At 49.3% G+C, this 26206-nt stretch overlaps 2 protein-coding genes across 3 annotated transcripts in view; one reads left to right on the top strand and one right to left on the bottom strand.

The window, feature by feature from the left end:
* The window catches only part of SLC24A5 (solute carrier family 24 member 5), a 70153-nt gene extending 46935 nt beyond the window's left edge, over window positions 1–23218 (top strand). For both annotated transcript variants that reach the window (XM_030189523.1, XM_030189531.1), the window contains one exon: window positions 22665–23218. In XM_030189523.1, the coding sequence (XP_030045383.1) occupies window positions 22665–22987 (323 nt within the window). In that variant the 3' untranslated portion in view covers window positions 22988–23218. The remainder of the gene's footprint in view (window positions 1–22664) is intronic.
* An 85-nt stretch (window positions 23219–23303) lies between these two features.
* MYEF2 (myelin expression factor 2) overlaps window positions 23304–26206 on the bottom strand; it is a 219210-nt gene continuing 216307 nt past the window's right edge. Inside the window, 3 exon segments of the mRNA XM_030189515.1 lie at window positions 23304–23528; window positions 23531–23569; window positions 23572–23634. Of these exon segments, the coding sequence (XP_030045375.1) occupies window positions 23473–23528; window positions 23531–23569; window positions 23572–23634 (158 nt within the window). The 3' untranslated portion in view covers window positions 23304–23472.

Here is a 26206-nt window from a genome sequence, read left to right on the forward strand (position 1 = left end):
TATTGGGATCAAAAGAAACAAACAATTGGGCGGACTGTCTGTGGGGCTGTGTCCGCTCCAGGTAGAAGGCCAATGCTCTCTTGCAGTCCAATGTGTGCAGCTGACGTTCAGCAGGGCAGGAATGAGGACGGGGAAAGAATGTTGGCAAGACAATTGACTGGTTCAGATGGAACTCCGACACGACCTTTGGCAGGAACTTAGGGTGAGTGCGGAGGACTACTCTGTTATGATGAAATTTGGTATAAGGAGCCTGGGCTACCAGGGCCTGAAGCTCACTGACTCTACGAGCTGAAGTAACTGCCACCAAGAAAATGACCTTCAAGGTCAAGTACTTCAGATGGCAGGAATTCAGTGGCTCAAAAGGAGGTTTCATCAGCTGGGTGAGAACGACATTGAGATCCCATGACACTGTAGGAGGCTTGACAGGGGGCTTTGACAAAAGCAAACCTCTCATGAAGCGAACAACTAAAGGCTGTCCCGAGATCGGCTTACCTTCCACACGGTAATGGTATGCACTGATTGCACTAAGATGAACCCTTACAGAGTTAGTCTTGAGACCAGACTCAGACAAGTGCAGAAGGTATTCAAGCAGGGTCTGTGTAGGACAAGAGCGAGGATCTAGGGCCTTGCTGTCACACCAGACGGCAAACCTCCTCCAATGAAAGAAGTAACTTTTCTTAGTGGAGTCTTTCCTGGAAGCAAGCAAGATGCGGGAGACACCCTCTGACAGACCCAAAGAGGCAAAGTCTACGCCCTCAACATCCAGGCCGTGAGAGCCAGAGACTGGAGGTTGGGATGCAGAAGAGCCCCTTCGTCCTGCGTGATGAGGGTCGGAAAACACTCCAATCTCCACGGTTCTGCGGAGGATAACTCCAGAAGAAGAGGGAACCAGATCTGACGCGGCCAAAAAGGAGCAATCAGAATCATGGTGCCTCGGTCTTGCTTGAGTTTCAACAAAGTCTTCCCCACCAGAGGGATGGGAGGATAAGCATACAGCAGGCCCTCCCCCCAATCCAGGAGGAAGGCATCCGATGCCAGGCTGCCGTGGGCCTGAAGCCTGGAACAGAACTGAGGGACTTTGTGGTTTGCTCGAGATGCAAAGAGATCCACCAAGGGGGTTCCCCACTCTTGGAAGATCTGACGCACCACTCGGGAATTGAGCGACCACTCGTGAGGTTGCATAATCCTGCTCAACCTGTCGGCCAGACTGTTGTTACGCCTGCCAGATATGTGGCTTGGAGCACCATGCCGTTCCGGCGAGCCCAGAGCCACATGCTGACGGCTTCCTGACACAGGGGGCGAGATCCGGTGCCCCCCTGCTTGTTGACGTAGTACATGGCAACCTGGTTGTCTGTCTGAATTTGGATAATTTGGTGGGACAGCCGATCTCTGAAAGCCTTCAGAGCGTTCCAGATCGCTCGCAACTCCAGAAGATTGATCTGTAGATCGCGTTCCTGGAGGGACCAGCTTCCTTGGGTGTGAAGCCCATCGACATGAGCTCCCCATCCCAGGAGGGACGCATCCGTGGTCAGCACCTTTTGTGGCTGAGGAATTTGGAAGGGACGTCCCAGAGTCAAATTGGAGCAAATCGTCCACCAATGTAGGGATTTGAGAAAACTCGTGGACAGGTGGATCACGTCCTCTAGACCCCCGGCGGCCTGATACCACTGGAGGCTAGGGTCCATTGAGCAGATCTCATGTGAAGGCGGGGCCATGGGAGTCACATGTACTGTGGAGGCCATGTGGCCCAGCAATCTCAACATCTGCCGAGCTGTGATCTGCTGGGACGCTCGCACCCGCGAGACGAGGGACAACAAGTTGTTGGCTCTCGTCTCTGGGAGATAGGCGCGAGCCGTCCGAGAATCCAGCAGAGCTCCTATGAATTCGAGTCTCTGCACTGGGAGAAGGTGGGACTTTGGATAATTGATCACAAACCCCAGTAGCTCCAGTAGGCGAATAGTCATCTGCATGGACTGCAGGGCTCCTGCCTCGGATGTGTTCTTCACCAGCCAATCGTCGAGATATGGGAACACATGCACCCCCAGCCTGCGAAGTGCCGCTGCTACCACAGCCAGGCACTTTGTGAACACCCTGGGCGCAGAGGCGAGCCCAAAGGGTAGCACACAGTACTGGAAGTGGCGTGTGCCCAACTGAAATCGCAGATACTGTCTGTGAGCTGTCAGTATCGGGATGTGTGTGTAGGCATCCTTCAAGTCCAGAGAGCATAGCCAATCGTTTTGCTGAATCATGGGGAGAAGGGTGCCCAGGGAAAGCATCCTGAACTTTTCTTTTCGATAAATTTGTTCAGGGCCCTTAGGTCTAGGATGGGACGCATCCCCCTGTTTTCTTTTCCACAAGGAAGTACCTGGAATAGAATCCCAGCCCTTCTTGCCCGGATTGGCACGGGCTCGACCGCATTGGCGCTGAGAAGGGCGGAGAGTTCCTCTGCAAGTACCTTCTTGTGCTGGAAGCTGTAAGGACTGAGCTCCCGGTGGACAATTGGAGGTTTTGAGGTCAAATTGAGGGTGTACCCCTGCCGGACTATTTGCAGAACCCACTGATCGGAGGTTATGAGAGGCCACCTTTGGTGAAAAACTTTCAACCTCCCTCCGACTGGCAGGTCGCCCGGCACGGACACTTGGATGTCGGCTATGCTCTGCTGGAGCCAGTCAAAAGCTCGCCCCTTGCTTTTGCTGGGGAGCGCGGGGCCTTGCTGAGGCGCACGCTGCTGACGAGAGCGAGCGCGCTGGGGCTTAGCCTGGGCCGCAGGCTGTCGGGAAGGAGGATTGTACCTACGCTTGCCAGAAGAGTAGGGAACAGTCTTCCTTCCCCCGAAAAATCATCTACCTGTAGAGGTAGAAGCTGAAGGCTGCCGGCGGGCGAATTTGTCGAATGCGGTGTCCCGCTGGTGGAGAGACTCTACCACCTGTTCGACTTTTCACCAAAAATGTTGTCCGCACGGCAAGGCGAGTCCGCAATCCGCTGCTGGATTCTATTCTCCAGGTCGGCGGCACGCAGCCATGAGAGCCTGCGCATCACCACACCTTGAGCAGCGGCCCTGGACGCAACATCAAAAGTGTCATAAACTCCTCTGGCCAGGAATTTTCTGCACGCCTTCAGCTGCCTGACCACCTCCTGAAAAGGCTTGGCTTGCTCAGGGGGAAGAGCATCAACCAAGCCCGCCAACTGCCGCACATTATTCCGCATGTGTATGCTCGTGTAGAGCTGGTAAGACTGGATCTTGGACACGAGCATAGAGGAATGGTAGGCCTTCCTCCCAAAGGAGTCTAAGGTTCTAGCGTCCTTGCCCGGGGGGCGCCGAAGCATGTTCCCTAGAACTCTTAGCCTTCTTTAGGGCCAAATCCACAACTCCAGAGTCATGAGGCAACTGAGTGCGCATCAGCTCTGGTCCCCATGGATCCGGTACTGGGACTCGATCTTCTTGGGAATGTGGGGATTAGTTAATGGCTTGGTCCAGTTCGCAAGCAATGTCTTTTTCAGGACATGGTGCAAGGGAACAGTGGACGCTTCCTTAGGTGGAGAAGGATAGTCCAGGAGCTCAAACATTTCAGCCCTGGGCTCGTCCTCCACAACCACCGGGAAGGGGATGGCCGTAGACATCTCCCGGACAAAGGAGGCAAAAGACAGACTCTCGGGAGGAGAAAGCTGTCTCTCAGGAGAGGGAGTGGGATCAGACGGAAGACCCTCAGACTCCTCGTCAGAGAAATATCTGGGATCTTCCTCTTCCTCCCACGAGGCCTCACCCTCGGTGTCAGACACAAGTTCACGGACCTGTGTCTGCAACCTCGCCCTGCTCGACTCGGTGGAACCCCGTCCACGGTGGGGGCGTCGAGAGGTAGACTCCCTCGCCCGCATCGGCGAAGCTCCCTCCGCCGATGTAGTCGGGGAGCCTTCCTGGGAGGTGGCCGCGGTCGGCACCGCACAGCGGTACCGACGTCGGGGACCTCAACCTGGGCGATGGGCCAGCCGGCGCCGCGCTCGACGGTACCAGGAGGCGCAAGCACACGCCGGTAACCGGAGGGGTAGGGCGCAACAGCTCTCCCAGAATCTCTGGGAGAACGGCCCGGAGGCTCTCGTTCAGAGTGGCTGCAGAAAAAGGCTGAGAGGTCGATGCAGGCGTCGACGTCAGAACCTGTTCCGGGCGAGGAGGCTGTTCCGGGCTGTCCAGAGTGGAGCGCATCGACACCTCCTGAACAGAGGGTGAGCGGTCCTCTCGGTGCCGATGTCTACTGGGTGCCGAATCCCTCGGCGACCCCAGAGCTCTCGGTGCCGACACGGGGAGGAGACCGGTGTCGATGCTTCTTCGACTTCTTCCGAAGCATGTCACCGGAACTCCCCGGCACCGACGAGGAGGACGTAGAATCCATCCGTCGCTTCCTCGGGGCCGAGACCGAAGAGGGGTCGATCCCGGGGGGGCTGTACCCGCAGGAGCCCTCAGGGTAGAGGAGACCCACCCGAAGCTCACCGCCACCAGCAGGGGGAATGGACAGCCCTCACCTGCACTCCTGACGATGCACCTCCGTCCGACGACATCAGCAGACGAGTCTCGGTACCACCGACGTCGATGCAGTCGCCCCGATGCCTCGGCGCCGATGCAGAGGTCCGATGCCTCGATGCAGTCGATGGAGCGGCAGCCAAGGGAGAAGGTCCGGACGCTGACGACGTCGATGCACTCGATGCCTCCGGTGCCGATGCCGACGAAGAGCCCGAGAACAAAACGTTCCACTGGGCTAATCTCGCTACCTGAGTCCGCCTTTGTAACAGGGAACACAGACTGCAGTTCTGAGGGCGGTGCTGGGCCCCTAGACACTGAAGACACGCAGAGTGGCCTATCAGTGAGCGAGATACCCGGGCGCACTGGGTGCACTTCTTGAAGCCGCTGGAAGCTTCGATGTCATGGGCGGAAAATCACGCCGGCGAAATCAAAAGCCGAAATGGCGAAAATTGAAGCACCAAATTTAGAGGGAGAAAATCTCGACCGAGGCCAAACTAGGCCTACCCCGACAACGAAAGAAAACTTACGGGGCAAAACCTGAAAAATACGGGAAGGGCAGAAAACCCGACAGGGTCTTCCGGAACACTTCCGGAGCGCTTCCCAAACTTTTTTAGAAGAAAATACACGAAAAAACACGTCGAAAAGGACGCGCGAGGTCGACTCTCTGGGGCACGAACGGCGTAACACGACCGTACCGAGCGCGGACGAAAGAAGACTGGCCGGCTCGAGCCGGTTTCGGGCGGAAGACGGCTGCGCATGGCGCAGTGCGCATGGGCGCGCGAGGACTAGCAAAGGCCTTTGCTAGTAAACTTTCCGATGGAGGGGGCTGCCGAGGACGTCAACCCATCAGTGAGAACAAGCAGCCTGCTTGTCCTCGGAGAATGGGGATTACTAAAAGTGTATAGGTTAGAACTTCTAGAGTCACTGTGGGGGAGGATTAGAAGTGCAAGAGGAGTGGGGATCCAGCCTAAGGGGGTGGGTTTTGGAATAATTTGCAGAAGAAAGTGCTGCTGAGTGATGACAGATAGTTGGGGAGGAGTTAGAATTGTTAAAGGGATTGTAGAGGGGAACAGAGTCTTTGGTTGCCTGTGACCCCGTCAGGACCCTTGGAAGAGAGGACATGCTGGAGTGCCAGACTAAACCTGGGCTGATTTAAGGAGAAGTTGCTGCCCCTAATAGTGGCAACTGTGAATGAATGTGGAGCTCTGGGTGGGTAAGGGGAACCTAGCCCAACAGCAGGATACGGAGCAGGGAAAGTCTGTTCAAAACCAGGAAACAACTACAGACATGCATTGCAGGAAGGACAGCCATAAGGGTCTGTTCCTGAAGGAGTTGGATTGTAATCAGGAGCAACCATGGATTATTACTAGCCCAAAGGGACAGGTCAAGAACAGGTGGAATTGTAAATATGTAAATACTTGAGTTAGGGAGACCAAATACTGATTGTAATTAAGGAATTACAAAACAATTTACCTGCTGGTTGCAGAAAGTTCAGTAAAGTTGAATCTGCATAAAAACTTAGGAGTGTTGTGTGGTTCTTTGGATTGGGAGTGAGGATGCTTGCTCCTTGGACTGGCCGAGAACCCCTGAGAAGCCCATCTTCATTCCCCATTGCCTCTAGCTCTCCTATTCCAGACTTTGGCCCACTCCGAAGCACAAATGGTAACACCAGTGACTGTGTAATTAGGAATTGGTTATTGGACAGAAAACAGAGGGTAGGGTTAGAAGGTAAAATTATGTATCATACCTGATAATTTCTTTCCATTAATCATAGCTGATCAATCCATAGACTGGTGGGTTTGTGTCCATCTACCAGCAGGTGGAGATAGAGAGCAAACTTTGCCTCCCTATATGTGGTCATGTGCTGCCGGAAACTCCTCAGTATGTCGATATCAAAGCTCCATCCGCAGGACCTCAGCACTTAGAGAATTACACCCACGAAGGGACACTCTGCCCAGCTCACCACCGCCAAAACGGGGGAGGGGAATTAACCCAGCTCATCCCCACACAAGTGGGGGAGGGGAATCCGTCCAGCTCATCCCCAGCGGAGCGGGAGAGGGACACCACCCCGCCGATGCGGGGGGATCTGGCTTATCCTGCAACCGCAACCGCGGGAGGAGCTGACTGACCCTAACACCGCCGAAGCGGGAGGGGTACAAAGCTGCCCTACAGCCGCACGAAGCGGGAGGGAGTGCCGGCAGAATTTGTCTCAATCCAGCCCCGTAAAACGGAGGGCAGAGGAATGCAGCAGCTCACTGTAACACAAACTCGTCAACTCTTGAAGAATCCAAGTGAAAAAACTTGAACACGAAGTCCTCCTGAAGTAACTGAAGACTAAACTTGAACCTAAATTCAACCAGAATATAAACAGTACAGATATCTGGGAGGGGCTATGGATTGATCAGCTATGATTAATGGAAAGAAATTATCAGGTATGATACATAATTTTACCTTCCATATCATCATGCTGATCAATCCATAGACTGGTGGATGTACCGAAGCAGTACTCACCCAGGGCGGGACATAGAAATCCCTGACCGCAACACTGAAGCTCCAAACCGGGCCTCCGCTCGAGCAGCCACAGTCAAGCGGTAATGTCTGGAGAAGGTATGGGCCGACGCCCAAGTTGCCGCCTTGCAAATCTCTACCAAGGAGACGGACCCGGCCTTTGCCATCGAGGCCGCCTGAGCTCTAGTGGAGTGGGCCTTCAACTGAATAGGCGGCACCTTCCCCGCGGCCACATAAGCCGCTGCAATGGCTTCCTTGACCCATCTTGCCACTGTAGGCTTAGCAGCCTGCAGACCCTTACGAGGACCTGCAAACAGGACAAAACAGATGATCCGACTTCCGGAAATCATTGGTCACTTCCAAGTATCTGATGATGACCCGTCTCACTTCCAGATATTTGAGAGCAGAATACTCTTCTGGGTAGTCCTCCCTACGAAAGGAAGGGAGACAGAGCTGCTGACTCACATGGAAGCGAGAAACAATCTTGGGTAGGAAGGAAGGCACTGTGCGAATAGTCACTCCTGCCTCAGTGAACTGCAGAAAAAACTCTCGACAAGAGAGTGCCTGGAGCTCGGAAACTCTTCTGGCTGAAGTGATAGCCACCAAAAAGACTGCTTTCAACGTCAGGTCTTTCAGAGATGCCCTCGACAAGGGTTCAAAAGGCGGCTTTGTAAGGCTCTTAGCACCAGGTTGAGATTCCACGCAGGCACCACTGAGTGCAGAGGAGGGCGCAGGTGATTAACTCCCTTTAGGAAAACGCACCACATCTGGCTGCAAAGCCAGGGAAGCACCCTTCAGGCGGCCCCTGAAGCAAGCCAGGGCCACTACCTGGACTTTCAGGGAACTGAGCGACAGGCCTTTCTCCAGACCTTCTTGCAGGAACGCCAGCACTGAAGAAATTGGAGCAGTAAATGGAGAAAGTGAACCTGCTTCACACCACGCTGCAAAGGTACGCCAAAACCCTGGCGTAAGCAGTAGAAGTAGAGCGCTTCCTCGCTCTCAGCAGAGTGGCGATGACCTTGTCTGAGAAGCCCTTCTTCCTCAGACTCTGCCGCTCAATAGCCAGGCCGTAAGACCAAAGGGGGAGGGATCCTCCATCACCACGGGACCCTGATGTAACAGGCCCTGCTCCACTGGCAGTCGCAGAGGTTCGTCCACTGAGAGCCTGATCAAGTCCGCATACCAGGGACGTCTGGGCCAATCCGGACCCACCAGGATTATCCGGCCCGGATGCTTTGCCACCCGGTCTAGCACCCTGCCCAACATGGCCAGGGCGGGTAACACATAGAGAAGCTCTTGTGTCGGCCACTGTTGGAGAAGAGCATCTACTCCCAGGGATCGAGGGTCCCGTCCTCTGCTGAAAAAGCGCGGCACTTGGCAATTGGCCGATGACACCATCAGATCTAGGCTCGGCTGGCCCCAGCGCTTCGTGATGTGCCAAGAACGCATGAACAGATAGCTGCCACTCTCTGGGCTCCAAGGTATGGCGACTGAGAAAGTCCGCCTTGACATTCATGACTCCGGGAATGTGGGCCGCTGACAGCTGTTCCAGGTTCGCTTCCGCCCACTGGCATAAATTCATGGCCTCCTTGGCTAGAGGGGCGCTCTTGGTACCTCCCTGCAGTTGACATAGGCCACAGCCATGGCATTGTCCGACAGGACCCGTACAGGCTTCAACGCCAGTACCGGGATGAACTCCAAAAGCGCCAACCGAATGGCTCTGAGTTCCAGAAGGTTGATAGACCACTTTACCTCTGCAGGAGACCAGCGCCCCTGCGCTGTCCTTCCCAAGCAGTGGGCTCCCCAGCCCGACAAAGAGGCGTCCGTCGTGACGACAATCCACTCCGGGGTCACCAGAGGCATTCCTGCAGACAACTTGTCTGTCTGCGTCCACCAGCTCAGCGCCTTGCGCACTGCTGGGTCCAAGGGAAGGCGCAAAGCATAATCCTCTGACATCGGAGTCCAGCGCTGCAGCAGAGAGTGTTGTAGTGGTCTCATATGAGCCCTGGCCCAGGGCACTACTTCCATCGTGGCCGTCATAGAGCCCAACAGCTGCACATAGTCCCAAGCCCGAAGAGGAGAGGCTACTAGGAACTGGTCCATCTGAGCCTGAAGCTTGACAATCCGATTGTCTGGCAGGAACACTCTGCCTACTTGGGTGTCGAATCGAACTCCCAGATTACTCCAGGGACTGAGTGGGCGCAGCTGGCTTTCATCCCAGTTGATGATCCACCCCAGGGAGCTCAAAAGGGCAACCACCCGGTTCACAGCTTTGCCACACTCTGCATAAGAGGGGGCTCGGATCAACCAGTCGTCCAGATAAGGATGGACTTGTACTCCTTCCTTCCTCAGGAAGGCCGCGATGACCACCATTACTTTGGAGAAGGTCCGTGGAGCAGTAGCCAACCCGAACGGGAGGGCTCTGAACTGGAAGTGTCGGCCCAGTACTGCAAAACGCAGAAAGGTGTTGATGAGGAGGCCAGATGGGAATATTCAAGTACGCTTCCTTGATTCCTGGCATCCTTGGACCTCTCCTGCCTGCACTGCCGCTATAACAGAGCGGAGGGTCTCCATGCGAAAGAGCCTGATTGACCCCTTGAGGTCGAGGATAGGCCGTACAGAACCTCCTTTCTTTGGTACCACAAAGTAAATGGAGTAACGTCCCTTGCCAAGCTGATTTTCTGGCACCGGAACGACCGCACCCAGGCGGATCAGATTGTCCAAGGTCTGCTGCACTGCCCACAGCTTTGACCGGAGACTTGCAGGGAGAGAGTACAAAACCCGTCTCTAAGGGTCGGCAGAACTCTAGCTTGTAGCCGTCTCTGATGACTTCCAGCACTCAAGCGTCTGAATTTATAGTGATCCACTCGCCCAGAAACGAGGACAGCCGTCCTCCAATCTGCACTGGGGCGTGGGACCAAGGCCCCGTCATTGGGTACGAGACCCTAGGGGAGGACCGGAGGGAGCACCTCCGGGACGGCAATCTCTGCGAAAGGAATGCTGCTTGGGGGAGGAATTTCCTCTTGAAGGAAGAGGGGGCAGAGGAGCCCGACCTGCCGGCGGGGCGGTACCGACGGGCTTCCTGAAACTGTCCTCTGGAGGGTACCGGGGCGAGCACTAGCCCGAGCCCCTGACCTCTGGTAACCTCTTGCCCTTAGACGTGCCGAGATAGGTCCCGATTTTGTCCAGCTCGACCCCAAAGAGCAGCTTGCCTTTAAAAGGCAATCTAGCCAGGCGGGATTTAGAGGCGTGGTCAGCAGACCTATGCCTCAGCCAAAGCCACCGCCGCGCAGAGATTGTCTGAGCCATGCCTTTAGCTGAGGCCCTCAAGACATCATACAGCAAGTCTGCCAAATAAGGTAAGCCCGATTCCAGGGCCGGCCAATCAGCCCTCAAGGAAAGATCCGAGGGGGAAGCCCGCTGCACCATAGTCAGGCACGCCTGGCCACATAGGAGCCGCAAACTGAGGCCTGCAAACTTAAAGCAGCCGCCTCAAAGGACGACCTTAAGGCCGCCTCCAATCTTCTGTCTTGGGCGTCCTATAGGGCCGTGCCACCTTACACCGGCAACGCCGTTTTCTTAGGCACCGCAGTGATTAAAGAAACCACGGTAGGCCACAGATAGGCTCACGTTCACTTTCAGGCAAAGGATAGAGGCGGGACAAAGCCCTAAACCACTTTAAGGCTCGCTTCCGGGCATCCCACTGAGCCGAAATTAAGGTGTGCATGGCATCATGCACGTGGAAGGTTCTATGCGGGCGCTTCATCCCCAGCATAATGGAAGAGCCAACAGGGGCTGAGGGAGAGACGTCTCCGGAGAGGAAATCTTCAAAATGCCCATGGCCTGCATTAACAGGTTGGGCAAATCCTCTGAGCTAAAGAGCCGCGCTGCAGAGGGGTCATCCGCTCCATCCGAGCGGGGGATCCGTCTCCTCCAAGGAATCCGCAAAGGACGTTGGGAGAACTCAGATACGCTGCCCTCATCTACATCGGAGGAGACAAAAGTCCTCCAAGGCCTGGGAATCAACCCGAGGGCGTTTACCTCCGGGGGCCTGAACCTCTTTACCAGACGAGGGAGCACGGGCAGCGTTTTGCATAAGGAAGGCCTGATGCAGCAGCAAAACAAACTCGGGGGAGAAACCCCGCATACTGTGCACTTCCGCAGCCTGGGCTACAGCCCTAGACGCACCCTCAACCGGCGCTCGCAAGAGCGGGGAGAGACATGCTGCGCATCCAAAATGGCGTCCGGCGCGACACTCCGCGAAGAGCCGCGCGGGAAGAACAGCGCTTAACTTAGCCGCTTTGTGCCATCGCCCAAATTAAGGGCGTTCATGGCATCAATGTCTCCCACCTCAAGGGCGGCCCAAGAAGAAGCCGTCCGAGCCGCGTGGCCGGCCAATATGGCGGAGGTGAGCCGCGGGGGATGGGCGTTTATGGCGGGAAATACCGCCACACCGGTGGAAGGACCGGGACACTCATTGGTCACGAAACTGTCACCCAACAAGGGCGAATCAGACTTTAAGACCCCCGCATCCCCTCTGGAAGCGCACACGCGATCCGGGGAGCGACTCTTTGCGCCCTCGCCCTCCGACGCCATAGGCCACGTGGAGACCAATCGGGGAACCCCCTGCCCGCTATAAAGGTAAAAATTACCTGCTGTCCGCCTCCGAGCTGTAACGACCCTGGTGTCCCAGTGAGTAGCTGCAATAAACGTTTAAATAAACGTCGAAATAAACGCCTTTAAGGAAGTTCAAACGGAGCCAGCGGGAGGGGGGAGAAAAGGAGGGACCTGGCGCCACCAGGTTTGCACTTGCTCAAGAAGAGCCCTCAACCCCAGGCACTCAACAAACCTAAAAATTAGGCTTGGAGGCCTAGCCAGAGCTGCTGCTGTGTGTGACCACCACCTGCTGAGATAGAGAACATACTGGGGAGTTTCCGGCAGCACATGACCACATATAGGGAGGCAAAGTTTGCTCTCTATCTCCACCTGCTGGTAGATGGACACAACCCACCAGTCTATGGATTGATCAGCATGATGATATGGAATAGTCATTTCTCTCAATGGAGGAGAGTGAACAGTGGAATGCCATATGGATCTGTATTGGGACCGGTACTATTTAACACTTATAAATGATATGGAAATCAGAATGACAAGTGAGGTGATTAAATTTGCAGATAATACAAAAACTAATCAAGGTTGTTAAAACACATGCAGACTGAAATATTGCAGAAGACCTTAGGAAATTGGAAGACTGGTCATCTAAATGGCAGAAAAAACAATGTGGACAAATGCAAGGTGATGCACAATGGGAAGAATAATCTGAATCATAGTTACCTGATTGCTAGGGTCCCACCCTTGGGGGGGGGGGGGGGGGGGGGTCAGTCCTCAAGAAACAGATCTAGGTGTCATTGTAGATAATAAGCTGAAATCCTCTGATCAGTGTATGGCAGTAACCAAAAAGCAAACAGGATACTAGGAATTATTAGGAAAGGGATGGTGAATAAGACCGAAACTACTATAAAGCGAAGATACTTACCTGTAGAAGGTATTCTCCGAGGACAGCAGGCTGATTGTTCTCACGATTGGGTCGGCGTCCACGGCAGCCCCCCACAACAGAATTTTTCAAAGCAAAAGTCTTCAAAGCTTTGACAGAACCTTCTGGTGCACGCACTGTGCATGCGTGGCCTTCTTCCTGCCCGTCGCGCGAGAGTCCCGCTCAGTTATATGCAAAAGCAAGAATTAAAGACAACCCCAAAGGGGAGGTGGGCGGGTTTGTGAGAACAATCAGCCTGCTGTCCTCGGAGAATACCTGCTACAGGTATGTATCTTTGATTTCTCCGAGGACAAGCAGGCTGCTTGTTCTCATGATTGGGGTATCCCTAGCACCCAGGCTCACTCAAAACAACAAAGAAAGGTCAATTGGGCCTCGCAACAGCGAGGACATAACAAGGATTGACCTACGAACTAGAACACCTAACTGAGAGTGCAGCCTGGAACAGAACAAAAATGGGGGGGGGGGGGGGGGGGGGGGTGGAGTTGGATTCTAAACCCCAAGCAGATTCTGCAGCACCAACTGCCCAAACAGACTGTCACGTCGGGTATCCTGCTGAAGGCAGTAGTGAGATGTGAATGTGTGGATTGATGACCACATCGCAGCCTTGCAAATCTCTTTCTATTGTGGCTGACTCAAGTGAGCCATCGACGCTGCCATGGCTCTAACACTATGAGCCGTGACATGACCCTCAACAGTCAGCCCAGCTTGGCATAATTGAAAGAAATGCAATCTGCTAGCCAATTGGAAATGGGTGTTTCCCGACTGCGACTCCCTTCGGTTGGGATCAAGGAAACAAACATTTGGGCGGACTGTGTGAAGGGGCTTGTCCGCTCCACATAAAAGGCCAATGCTCTCTTGCAGTCCAAGGTGTGCAAACTGACATTCAGCAGGGCGGGTATGAGGATGGGGAAAAAATGTTAGCAAGACAATTGACTGGTTCAGATGGAACTCTGACACTACCTTCAGCAAGAACTTAGGGTGCATTGCGGAGGACTACTCTGTTGTGATGAAACGAGATAAGGAGCATGCACTACCAAGGCTTGAAGCTCACTGACTCTACGTGCTGAAGCAACAGCCACCCAAGAACATGACCTTTCAGGTCAAGTACTTCAGATGGCAGGAATTCAGTGGCTCAAAAGGAGGCTTCATCAGCTGGGTGAGAACGATGTTGAGATCCCATGACACTGGTGGAGGTTTGACAGGAGGCTTTGACAAAGCAAACCTCTCATGAAGCGAACAACTAAAGGCTGCCCAGAGATAGGCTACCTTCCACACGAGAATGAACAAGCACTTAGTGCGCTAAGATGAACCCTTATGGAGTTGGTCTTGAGACCAGTCTCTGACAAATGTAGAAGGTATTCAAGCAGGGTCTGTGTAGGACAAGAGCGAGGATCTAGGGCCTTGCTATCACACCAGATGGCAAACTTCCTCCATTTGAAAAAGTAACACCTCTTTGTGGAATCTTTCCTGGAAGCAAGCAAAACCGGGAGACACCCTCAGAAAGACCCAAGGAAGCGAAATCTACGCTCTCAACATCCAGGCCATGAGAGCCAGAGACTGGTGGTTGGGATGCAGAAGCGCCCCCTCATTCTGAGTTATGAGGGTTGGAAAACACTCCAATCTCCACGGTTCTTCGGAAGACAACTCCAGAAGAAGAGGGAACCAAATCTGATGCGGTCAGAAGGGAGCAATCAGAATCATGGTTCCGCGGTCTTGCTTGAGTTTCAGCAAAGTCTTCCCGACCAGTATGGGAGGATATGCATACAGAAGGCCCTTCCCCCAATGAAGGAGAAAGGCATCTGACACTAGTCTGTCGTGGGCCTGAAGTCTGGAACAGAACTGAGGGACCTGTGATTGAGCTGAGTGGCAAAAGATCCACTGAGGGGGTGCCCCACACTTGGACGATCTTGCGAACGATGCCCGAATTGAGCAACCACTCGTGAGGTTGTATAATCCTGCTCAGTCTGTCGGCCAGACTGTTGTTTACGCCTGCCAGATACATGGCTTGGAGAAACATGCCGTGACGGCGAGCCCAAAACCACATCTGGACGGCCTCCCGACACAGGGGGCGAGAGAGCCGGTGCCCCCCCTGCTTATTGATGTAGTACATGGCAACCTGATTGTCTGAATTTGGATGATTTGATTGTACAGCCGATCTCTGAAAGCCTTTAAGCGTTCCAGACCGCTCGCAACTCCAGGAGATTGATCTGAAGACCTTTTTCCTGGAGGGTACCAAACTCCTTGAGTGTGAAGCCCATCGACATGAGCTCCCCACCCCAGGAGGGATGCATCTGTGGTCAGCATTTTTGTGGCTAAGGAATTTGAAAAGGATGTCGCCAAGGTCAAATTGGATCAAATTGTCCACCACTGAAGGGAATTGTGGAAAATCGGTGGCCAGCCGGATTGCATCCTCTAGATCCCCTGCAGCTTGATACCACTAGGAAGCTAGGGTCCATTGAGCTGATCTCATGTGACGACGGGTCATGGGCGTCACATGGACAGTGGAGGCCATATGGCCTAGAAGTCTCAACATCTGCCGAGCTGTGATCTGCTAAGACGCTCTGGCCATGGAAACTAGAGACAGAAGATTGTCTGCTCTCGCCTTGGGAAGATAGGCACGAGCCGTCTGAGTCCAGTAGAGCCCCTATAAATTTGAGTTGCTGAACAGGGAAAAGATGGGACTTGGGGTAATTTATAACAAACTTGAGTAGCTCCAGCAGTTGAATAGTCATCTGCATTGACTGTAGAGCTCCTGCCTCTGAGGTGTTCTTCACAGCCAATCGTCGAGATAAGGGAAACACATGCACTTCCAGTCTGCGAAGCTGCAACTACTGGCAGGCATTTTGTAAAGACCCTGGGCGCAGACGCCAGACCAAGGGCAGCACACAATACTGGAAGTGCTGCGCTCCCAGACGGAACCAAAGATACTTCCTGTGAGCTGGAAAGTATCGGGATGTGTGTATAAGCATCCTTTAAATCTAGAGAGCATAGCCAATCGTTTTCCTGAATCATGGGAAGAAGGGTGCCTAGGGAAATCATCCTGAACTTTTCTCGGACTAGGAATTTGTTCAGGGCCCTTAGGTCTAGGATGGGACACATCCCCCCCCCCCCCCCCCTGTTTTCTTTGCACAAGGAAGTACCTGGAATAGAATCCAACCCTTCTTGTCCTGGTGGAACGGGGCTCGACCGCATTGGTGCTGAGAAGGGTGGAGAGTTCCTCTGCAAGTACCTGCCTGTGATGGAAGCTGAAGAACTGAGCTCCCGGTGGGCAATTTGGAAGTCTGGAGATCAAATTGAGGGAGTATCCTAACCGGACTATTTGAAGAACCCACCGATCAGAGGTTATGATTGGTGAAAAAAATTTAACCTCCCCCCGACCGACAAGTCGTCCGGCACGGACACCTTTCTAGCGTCTATGCTTAGCCGGAGCCAGTCAAAAGCCCGTCCCTTGCTTTTGCTGTGGAGCCACAGGGGCCTGCCTTGGCGCACGCTGTTGACTGAGAACGAGCACGCTGGGGATGAGCCTGAGAAGGCTGTCGAGAAGAAGGATTGTACCTACGCTTGTTATAAGCATAGGGAGCATTCTTCCTTCCCTGGAAAAAACGTCTACCTGATGAGGTAGTAGCAGAAGGCGCCCGGCGGGAGAGATTGTCCATAGCGGTTTCCCGCTGCGTGATCTGATCAACCACTTGCTCGACTTTCTCACCAAAAATATTATCCCCCCGGCAAGGGACATCCGCAATCCACTGCTGGACTCGATTGTCCAGGTCACAGGCACGCAGCCATGAGAGTATGCGCATCACTATACCCTGGGCAGCGATTCTGGATGCAACATCAAAGTATCGTAAGCACCCTGGACAGGAAATTACGACACGCCTTTTGCTGCTGACCACCTCCTGAAAAGGCCTGGCCTGCTCCAGAGGGAGCTTGTCCACCAAGTCCGCCAGTTGCTTCACTGTGTTCCTCAAGTGGATGCTCGTGTAGAGCTGGTAAGACTGAATTTTTGGCCACAAGCATAGAGGCCTGATACACCTTCCTCCTAAAGAATACAGGGTTCTAGATTCTCTTCCCAGGGGTGCCAAGGCAAAGTCTCTAGAACTCCTGGCTCTCTTGAGAGCGGAATCCACAACCATAGAGTTGTGAGGGTAACAGACTTCATCAGCTCAGGTTCTCCGTGAATCCGATATTGGGACTCAGCTTTTTTGGGAATGGGGGGTTACTTAGTGGTTTCATCCAGTTCCGCATAAGTGTCTCCTTGAGCACATTATGCAACGGAACCATGGATAACTCCTTAGGTGGCGAAGGATAGTCAAGGACCTCGAGCATCTCAGTCCTGGGCTCATCCTCAGATACCATAGGGAAGGGAATAGCCACAGACATTTCCCGGACAAATGAAGAGAAAGAAAGACTCTCCGGGGGAGAAAGCTCTCTTTCAGGTGAAGGAGTAGGATCAGTGGGAAGACCACAAGACTCCTCAGAAGAGAAATAGCTGGGATCCTCCCCTTCATCCCACGAGGCATCCTCATCGGTATCAGACAAGAGTTCCTTAACTGCAGTCCGAAACCAGGCCCGTCTCGATGCCGAGGAACCATGTCCTAGATGGTGATGTCGAGAAGTCGACTCCCATGCCAGCGGTGATGAAGCTCCCTCAGCAATGTCGATGGGGAGTCGACCTGGGTGGCAGCTGACGCCGATGCCACAGGTGGTACCGGTGTCTGAGACCTCACCACAGGCATAGAGCTAGCTGCCGCTTCCTTCGACGGTACCAAGGGCGCAAGCACCCCCGGCACTGGAGCAGACTGACGCAGCAACCCCTCCAGAAGACCTGGAAGAATGGCTTGAATGCGCTCGTCTAGAGTCGCTGTAGAGCAAGGCTGTGGGGTCGGTGCAGGAATCGGCGTCCGAACCTGTGGAGGTTGAGGAGCGGTACCGGGCTGCCCGAAGACAGACACCTCTTGTATGCAGGGTGAGCATTCCCTCCCAGCATCGGTGCTTCACGGGTGCCGAATCCTTCAACGCCCTGGAGCTCCCCGGTACCATGCTTGGAAGATCATTGACTATGCTTCTTTGCCTTCGCTCGATGCACGTCATTGATACTCCTCGGTGACGTAGAATCCACACATCTCCTCGGGGTAGGGTCCGAGAGTGGTCGGTCACATGGGCTCTGAACAGAAGCAGACTTCGAGACAGGTGGAGACCCACTCAACGGCTCACTGCTCCCAGGTGTGGTGGTCTCCGGACAGCCATTACCTGCGCTCCTGAAGTCGATGCCATCCCCAGTGCCGATGTTGACGTACCGGACGAAGCTCCGAAAAGTCAGTCCCGAAGAGCTTATCTCAACGCCTGTGTCCGCTTTTTCAAGCTAAGACACAACTTACATGTGTCTGGGCAATGGTCGGGCCCAAGGCACTGAAGACACCATGCATGGGGGTCGGTACTCGAGATCGTCCGGTTGCATCGAGTACACTTCTAGAAGCTACTGGGAGTCCTCAATGACATGGATAGAAAATTAGCGGCGGCGAGATCAAAATTCGCGATTGTGCCAAAAAGGAGAGCACAAAAAAGAGGGGCCGCGGTGGGAAGCGAAAGGAAACTTTAGAAGGGCAAAAACTAACAAGGTAAAGGACTTCTACCTTTAAAAAAAAAAAAAAAGAAAGAAAAAAACTTTTGAAGGCAAGGAAAGAGAAAGTCGAAGAAAACCGGAGAAATCTCCGGGAAAAAACGGCCGAAGGCTCTTTGAAGGGGTCAGAAGAAACAAACAAATCGCTACCTCCCTTCACCGCGGAAAAAAGGTAACTGAGTGGGACTCTTGTGCGACGGGCGGGAAGTCGTGTGCGCACTCCACACGCCAGAAGGTTCTGTCAAAGCTTTGAAGACTTTTTGCTTTGAAAACTTCTATTTGTGGGGGTCGCCGTGGACGCCGACCCAATCGTGAGAACAAGCAGCCTGCTTGTCCTCGGAGGAATGCCTTTGTATTGCTCCATGGTGCATTTACACTTGAGTATTGCATTCAGTTCTGGGTGCTGTATTCTCAAAAAAGATATGGTGGAATTAGAAAAGGTTCAAAGAAGAGCAACCAAAATGATGGAGATGGTACACCTCCCAAATGAGGAAAGGCTAAGGAGGTTAGGGTTCTTCAGCTTGGAAGAGAGACAACTAAGAGGTATATGATGAGGTGTATAAAATCCTGAGCAGTGTAGAACAGATAAAAGTGAATCGATTTTTCACTCTTTCAAAAAGTACAAAGACTAGGGGACACAATGAAATTACATGGAAATACTTTTAAAACAAATAGGAAGAAATATTTTTTCACTCAAAGAATAGTTAAGCTATACTCATTGTGAGAGGATGTGGTAACGGCGGTTAGCTATCTGGGGTTTTTGTCCTATGCTTGATGGCATGCCATCCTAAATTAAGAGATTTATTTTAGCTTTGTACACCGCCTTGCTGTTTCTAATGAAAGGCAGTATATCAAACCAAATAAATCAAAGAGGATTAATCTGGCACGCTAGGATCCATCGGTGATATCACCTAAAGGGTTTTTTGCATTCCCTAAGCTGCTCTACAGAGAAAGACTGAGGACACCTGTTGTACAATTTGGGATGGATCTGTAGAAGGAAATCTAACTGCAAACAAAAAAAAAAAAAAACAACAACTTTACAACAGTAAGAGACAGAGACTACCAAAAAGAAACATATCGCACCACCAGTGAATTATCTTACCCCACAGATTAGGGAAGTCAAATGCGTAGCAGAACCTCAAAAATTATCCAAAAATGGGCAGCAGAGAGAGCATGTCAACTTGAAGTCTTAACTACTACAACCACCACTAAAATACCTAGGAAGGTATACCTTGAAGAACAGTTTTATTCTTAAGAAAATTCTCTAAGAGGCATATTTTCAAAGCACTTAGCCTCCCAAAGTTCCATAGAAACCTATGGAACTTAGCCTCCCAAAGTGCTTTGAAAATATGCCTCTAAGTGCAATAGATTAAAAACAAACAAAAAAACAAAAGAAAATTATTCCCATATGTGATCAGACACTTGCATGTAAAACAAAGAAACAATGTAGCACCCACAGTCAAAACCTTAGGCTTTAATATCAGAAAAGCCTTGTCTCCTCTGTGTCTGGTGGTTTGTCGGACCCACAAAAAGAAATATTTTTAGAAAATGCAATTTCAAAATATTTCTCTTTTTTACATCAGTTTGAAAAGTAGCTAGTAAAAGTACCTCATGTAGAAATAATATTCTGTGAAGATTCAAGAAACTGAGATATAAAAACATCAGGATTTGAGATCTGATCATATTGAACTTGAGCAGCCCTACAGACATGAAAGACATTAGCCAAAACAAAGTCTCCTAGAGGATATGGCAAAATGTCCTTTAAGCAAATTTTGAAAAGTTCAAATGGTAACAAATAATGAGTAATGGGAAATTAAGCAATCTCCAAGTTCCTAGCATGGGAAAGATTTTCAATTGCCTCCAAATGTGAATGTATCAGTCTAACTCCTGATGCCACAGCTGACTGCAAATTAGATACTGATGATTCCACTTTAGCAACTTGTGTGTCAAGCTTAATCTTACCTCCTGTTTCAACAATTTAACAGCAGTGTCCTGAGAAAATTTACATAAAGTAATGCTTTTTCTATATGAAAAACAGCTGGCCATACATCCTGAATGAAGATTATAATTGCATTGCAGAGTCTATTTGAACTGGTGTAGGGATAGGTGCCCTTGATGGACTACTAAATCCATGCTGAGATTTAACACTTGCAATTAGATAGGAGAGGTAGGAGTCACCTGATCGAAAGACACCATCCTTTCCAAAATATTTTTAGCAGGTTGGGAGGGAGGAGTTGATGCATGAGAGAGAGAGAAACGTCATGTGACACAATGCAGCTCACAATGATCTCACTATTGGAGAGGAAACATGCCTGAAAGTGGTCTCGCATGTAGTTCCATTGGGCCTCTCTTCAGTGCTTCAAAGGGGAATGATCTGCCCATCACAACCCTTTGGGCACATGTCCACAGCTATGTATACTATGGCAAGTGTCTGCTTATATAGGACTGTTCCTTGGTGTCAATCATCCCAAGGGTATCCACAGCTCTGCTCCCAGACACGCCAGTCCCAACTCTACAGCAGCAGGATGACCCCTAGAAGCAACTCCTTTAATACTTGTAGTAGTTTTTTACATAATCAAAGAGCATTCTCATAGAAAGAAGCGAGATTGCTCTGTTAGAAATAAGGAAACGTACTGAATGTAATGACTTTTTTATTTGAAACTGGACCTGTAGGGCTCTTTGTACAGTCAACTGTTAAAGCACAGAATTCTGTGCAGGCAATGCACATGGAGTTGAAGAGGATGTTTTGGCATCTATTCTACACTACTCGTGTCTGCACTAAGTTGTTAGCAGCACAGATATTTGGTCCATGTCAATAAACAGTATAACTTCCTTTGTGGCAAAAGAAATAAACACAGGAGGCAGCAGGTTCTCTTGCTTTAGAGGTTTTCTGTGCTGAAAACAGTGATTTGGAGCAGTAACTCCCAAACTGAGTCAAAGTCCTCATTTAGGGTTTAAACAACAACTGCAAAAAGTAAACAAAGATTTTTTTAAAAGCTTTAATAGCAGCAGTAATTGGCCTGCATTCAGAATTATAAGGCAGCCTATACAGTTTAAACTGGAGGCATAGACAGCAATGGTATCAATCAATCAACAATGCTAGTCAGCCTGGAGCAGAGACATAAACGTAAAGGTAGCAGGGCTTAGGTCACAGCTTCCCAAAACGATGGGCTGGGACACAAATGGGGGTTTAAAAAACAAAACTCCCAAAACTTGCATTTGGATTCACAACCTGGGCAGGTGCTTCATTGTCCTGCATTGTCCAGGGGGTCACATGCTTTCTGTGACCACACCAATTTGGGGGTCACAAAAATTAGTAAGCACAAACTTAAGTTCTGTGATATTTGTAACTATTAAAATTTGGTTACAGCTGGGAAAAGGTTGGAAAGCATTACTTAAGTGTTGCCCCTGCTCAGTCCAGTTTCTTCATAATAGTACTTTTGGTCACTACATGAGGTAAAGGCAACATCCAAAAGAAAGATATGCTGGACTATGCTGTGCCAGATTGTCTTTTGGCATAGACACTTTCTTCAGGCTTAATGTTTGCAGAGCTGAAAGCAGCACTATTTCTGGGCCCTGGGAGACATTCTCCCAAATGTAGCAGTTATCTTACTATATAAGTATTGCCATACTGGGAAAGCCCAAAGGTCCATCAAGCCCAGCATCCTGTTTCCAACAGTGGCCAATCCAGGTCACAAATACCTGGCAAGATCCCAAAAAAGTACAAATATTTTATACTGCTTATCCCAGAAATAGTGGATTTTCCCCAAGTCCATTTAATAATGGTCTATGGACTTTTCCTTAGGAAGCCGTCCAAACCTTTTTAAAACTCCGCTAAGCTAACTGCCTTTACCACATTCTCTGGCAACGAATTCCAGAGCAGGTACCAGGGAGATGAGATAGCTCTCTCTTCATGAGTATTTGCCCTTCAACTATCGCACATAGGGCAGGCACAGAAGCCTGATTTAGCCAGTGCCATGCCTCCAGGTTAAGAACGAAAACAAAACTAAAGCTCAATGATATTGCCTTTTAGTTCTTTCAAGTAAATACTAATGGGATAAAGTTGAAGAAAATAAGCATCAGAATTTTAAAAAAACTTGTGAAGGAGAGTTTAGGTTTCATGTTTGCCTGGCTAAGCTGAAAACAAAACTGAGGGGACTGCTGAGCTGTACATGCTCAGGTTTCACGTTTGCTTGGCCGAGCTGAAAACAAAACTGAGTGCACTGCTGAGCTGTACATGCTCAGAAGCTTTGCTTTAGTTCTGATCTCTAGAAGAGCTGCTCCATCTCAGCATAGTCTGATATCTCCCACTTGTGTGACCGATTCAATCTTGCTTGTCAAAAGAGAATCAGTCTTTTTATAGCGGTGCCTAACAATACTACATTTTATTCTTGTTATGTTGCTCATAGATAGATAAATCTGGGGAGAAATATTTTGGCATTAACTGTCCCTTTTTTTTTTCCTAGGTAAAGGAGATATGGCAATGTCCAATATTGTGGGATCCAACGTATTTGACATGCTATGCTTGGGACTTCCTTGGTTTATTAAAACAGCCTTCATTGATAGATCATCACCTGTGCAAGTAAACAGCAATGGATTAACTTACACTAGTGTTTCACTTCTTATCTCAATCGTATTCGTTTTCCTGGCAGTTCATCTAAATGGCTGGAAACTAGATAAAAAGTTGGGAGCAGTCTGTCTAATAATGTATTTTATTTTTGCTTCATTATCAGTTTTGTATGAGCTTGGTATTATAGGAAATAATGTAATACAAACATGCAGTGACTAACATCTGCGCCAATAAATTGGATTAAAAATATATACAGTAAGAATGTTTTTTCTTTGTCTCATCTGTTGAAAACCCCAAGGCCACTGATATTTGATTTTGATAAATATGCAAACTACCATCCATTTATAAAACAAAAACTTTATGAAAGATTTACCTACAATGTCAATACAAGCTGGGAAAACAAACAGCACAAAACAAATCCCACTATGACATGTTGAAAGTAACAGTGAGAAAATGGCTCTTTTTTTTAATTATTAAAACCAGTATAACCATTCATTTAAACTGAATGACCACAGAGAAATTGTGTTTAAAAACCAAACTCAGTAAGATTAACAAAATTACAGTATATTAAACACTATACTGTTAAAAGGCTGGTGGACTTAAAAATTCATTTTACAGCTCTAAGCATACACTGTTACTAAAAATGATTTACTTGGAAAGAGAACCTAAAGAAATGGGAATGTTCATGACCATGTAATTTTGATTTATGCATTGCGGTCCAAGCGTACATCAATTTCTCTGCCACTGATCTTTACGCCATCATTATTCTACAAGCCTTTTCAGCTGTTTCTGGTGAGTCAATCTGACAGTTCCACAGCCTTTCGATTTCCCATTCTCAGTTTTGATTTCGGCAAACATTACGTGTCCTGTTACGAAAGATCAGACAATAAAGAGGGATGTGGGGGGAAAGCAACTATATTGTATTTTAGACACAATTTTTTAAAAAACTTTTTATTTAATATACAAGTAAATTACAAAGTTAGAACAAATTATCCACATATCAATCATATACATAGGAGACAAAATATTATGGTTCATTGGGCTTGTCTCATTTATATTTAGAAAATGTTTAAAAACTTTCTATTTCACTGACACTTGAATGTTTCCGAGTTCTCTCTACTCTTTCTGGTTCTTTAGGTATTTTATCTATTTCTTTTGTAAACCACTTTGGGACCTTTTTAAAGTGAAGACTAATGAATCGACTAGAACAGAATGAAAAGTTCCACATGCCATTAGGCACACTATTCTCAATGTTTCATGCTGATGTCTGTAGACTTATTTTTTATCATTGAAGGCAGACATTACTTGGGTGAAACCTAACAAGCTATCATGAATTCAAATTAGATAACTGGTTCAAATAGGAGTTGAGTAATTTACTATGAACCACTGTGCTTCAAAATCTGGATGGCTATGTTTGATTCTATGGCTCCTTCCTGAAATATGCTCTTGATCAGCCAATCAAAGATAGGGAAATGTAACTTTTTCAGATTTGCTGCAACCCACAGCTAGACATTTTATAAATTTTCATGTTCTGCCCTTCAGTCTAGCATTGGCAGCATAATACTGAAAATGTTGAATTACGAATCAGAAATACTCTGTGTGACTAAGATTCAGCAACCATTGCAGGTCTCTTTCTAGGAGAAGTGGTAACAAGGGGTCTACGGACACCATCTTAAACTTATTCAAGACCCCTAGATCTATGATGGGACAATTCTCCCTGTTTTCTTAGGGATCAGGAATGCTTAGAATAAAATTCACACCCTCTTGGGATTCAAGATGGCGCCCAAGCAGGACGTGTAGCAAAGACGCTCCCAAAAAGAAAATTTTTCTTCGACGATTTTCCTAGTTAAACATGCCGAAAAGGAAAGGGAAGCTAAGGGGACCCACCCCTCCCGAAGCAAATCCCTACCTTGCCTGGGCAGCAGTCATTGACTACATTTCTGGTATCGACTCCGACTTCGGACGTATCCGCTAGCGGAGCAGGGAAGAGCTCCGCTCAGGAGAGCGAATTTCGCTTAGTCCGTTAGGGACCTGTGACCCCGACGCTTTCGCACGCACCTGGAGGAACTGTACGAATCCCGAGACTAGTGGGGCTTCGAAGGAGTGGCCTTCCCCAGAAGCGATAACGGAGGCCAGAGAGATCTTGTGGCTAGCTGAGGGAGTCCAGCGAACGCCAGAAATGCCAACAGGGGAGGCTACTGGGGTATTGCCTGAAACAACTACGCCAGAAGAAGTTTCTGCTTGCGTATTAGCGATACAACCCTTAGTCAAGCCCCAAGAGGTGTCGCTGGAATCGATTGGATAGCATTGGAATCGCTTCACAAGGTCTGTACCTCTTTCATAACGTTATCCTTGAATAATTCTTCTCAGATAAATCTCTTAAAAGACAAATGGAGGGAAGTAATAATAAAGCAAACTGACCTAGAGACGCAAATTGGGAAAATATCTCAACAACAAGTTCATATTGTAGGAGATTGTGCCTCTATACAAAGAAAATAGAGAATATGGAAAATTTATCAAGAAATCTAAACCTACGATTCCTAAACTTTCCAAAATCTCAATTTGTGACCCCGAAGGATATGTTTGCTAAGTTTCTTAAAGAAATATACAATTATTCAGATCAAACACTCCCTCCTCTTCAAAAGATTTACTATTTGGAAAAGAAACCTCCTTTACCTCAAGTTACTTCTAAACAGGACATTCCTCCTGAAACGCTGGATTTGACAAACTTTTTGGAGCAGTCTGTGGATAATACAGAAACCAGAGCGACATTGATTGTATCTTTTGTCTTCTTACAAGATAAAGAATCTTTATTGAGACTTTATTTTAAAAAAATTTATCCTGAGTATAAAGGAAGCAAAGTCTCTGTGTTCCCAGACATTGCTCGTTGGACTCAGCAAAGACGGAAAAAGTTCCTAGATATGAGGCAAGAGTCTTTAAATGTTGGAGCAGTTTTCCAATTACGATTTCCTTGCAAGTGTATTTTGATATTCAAGGATAAAAAATATATATTCTTTGAACCTGAACAATTAAGGTCATTCCTTGATATGAAGAAAAACCAATGCTAATTCCATCTCTGGTTTATGGTTCTGTAAATTAAGGAGTACCACTGCTTGTTTTTCCTTAAACTTTAAGTTAATAGCACCAAACTTCCTTTGGTTTAATCAATCTTGAATCCCACTCTTTCTCTTTATGGTGGACTGTTGTAACCAGATTGTAGAGATATTTTCTATATATATTATATTCTTTAGTGTATTTGTGTTTATATCTGGTGTATCTTTTCAAAGATGTATTCTTTGTATTATCACTAAAACAATAAATAAACAAATTAATAAAAAAAAATTCACACCCTCTTTCCCTGGTGGAACAGGTTTAACTGCAGTGGCCACTATGAGGGAGGAGAGTTCCTTTAATGATGTGCATTTTGATACTGAGAGT

Source organism: Microcaecilia unicolor, chromosome 1, assembly GCF_901765095.1.
Source record: "Microcaecilia unicolor chromosome 1, aMicUni1.1, whole genome shotgun sequence".
Taxonomy (NCBI): domain Eukaryota; kingdom Metazoa; phylum Chordata; class Amphibia; order Gymnophiona; family Siphonopidae; genus Microcaecilia; species Microcaecilia unicolor.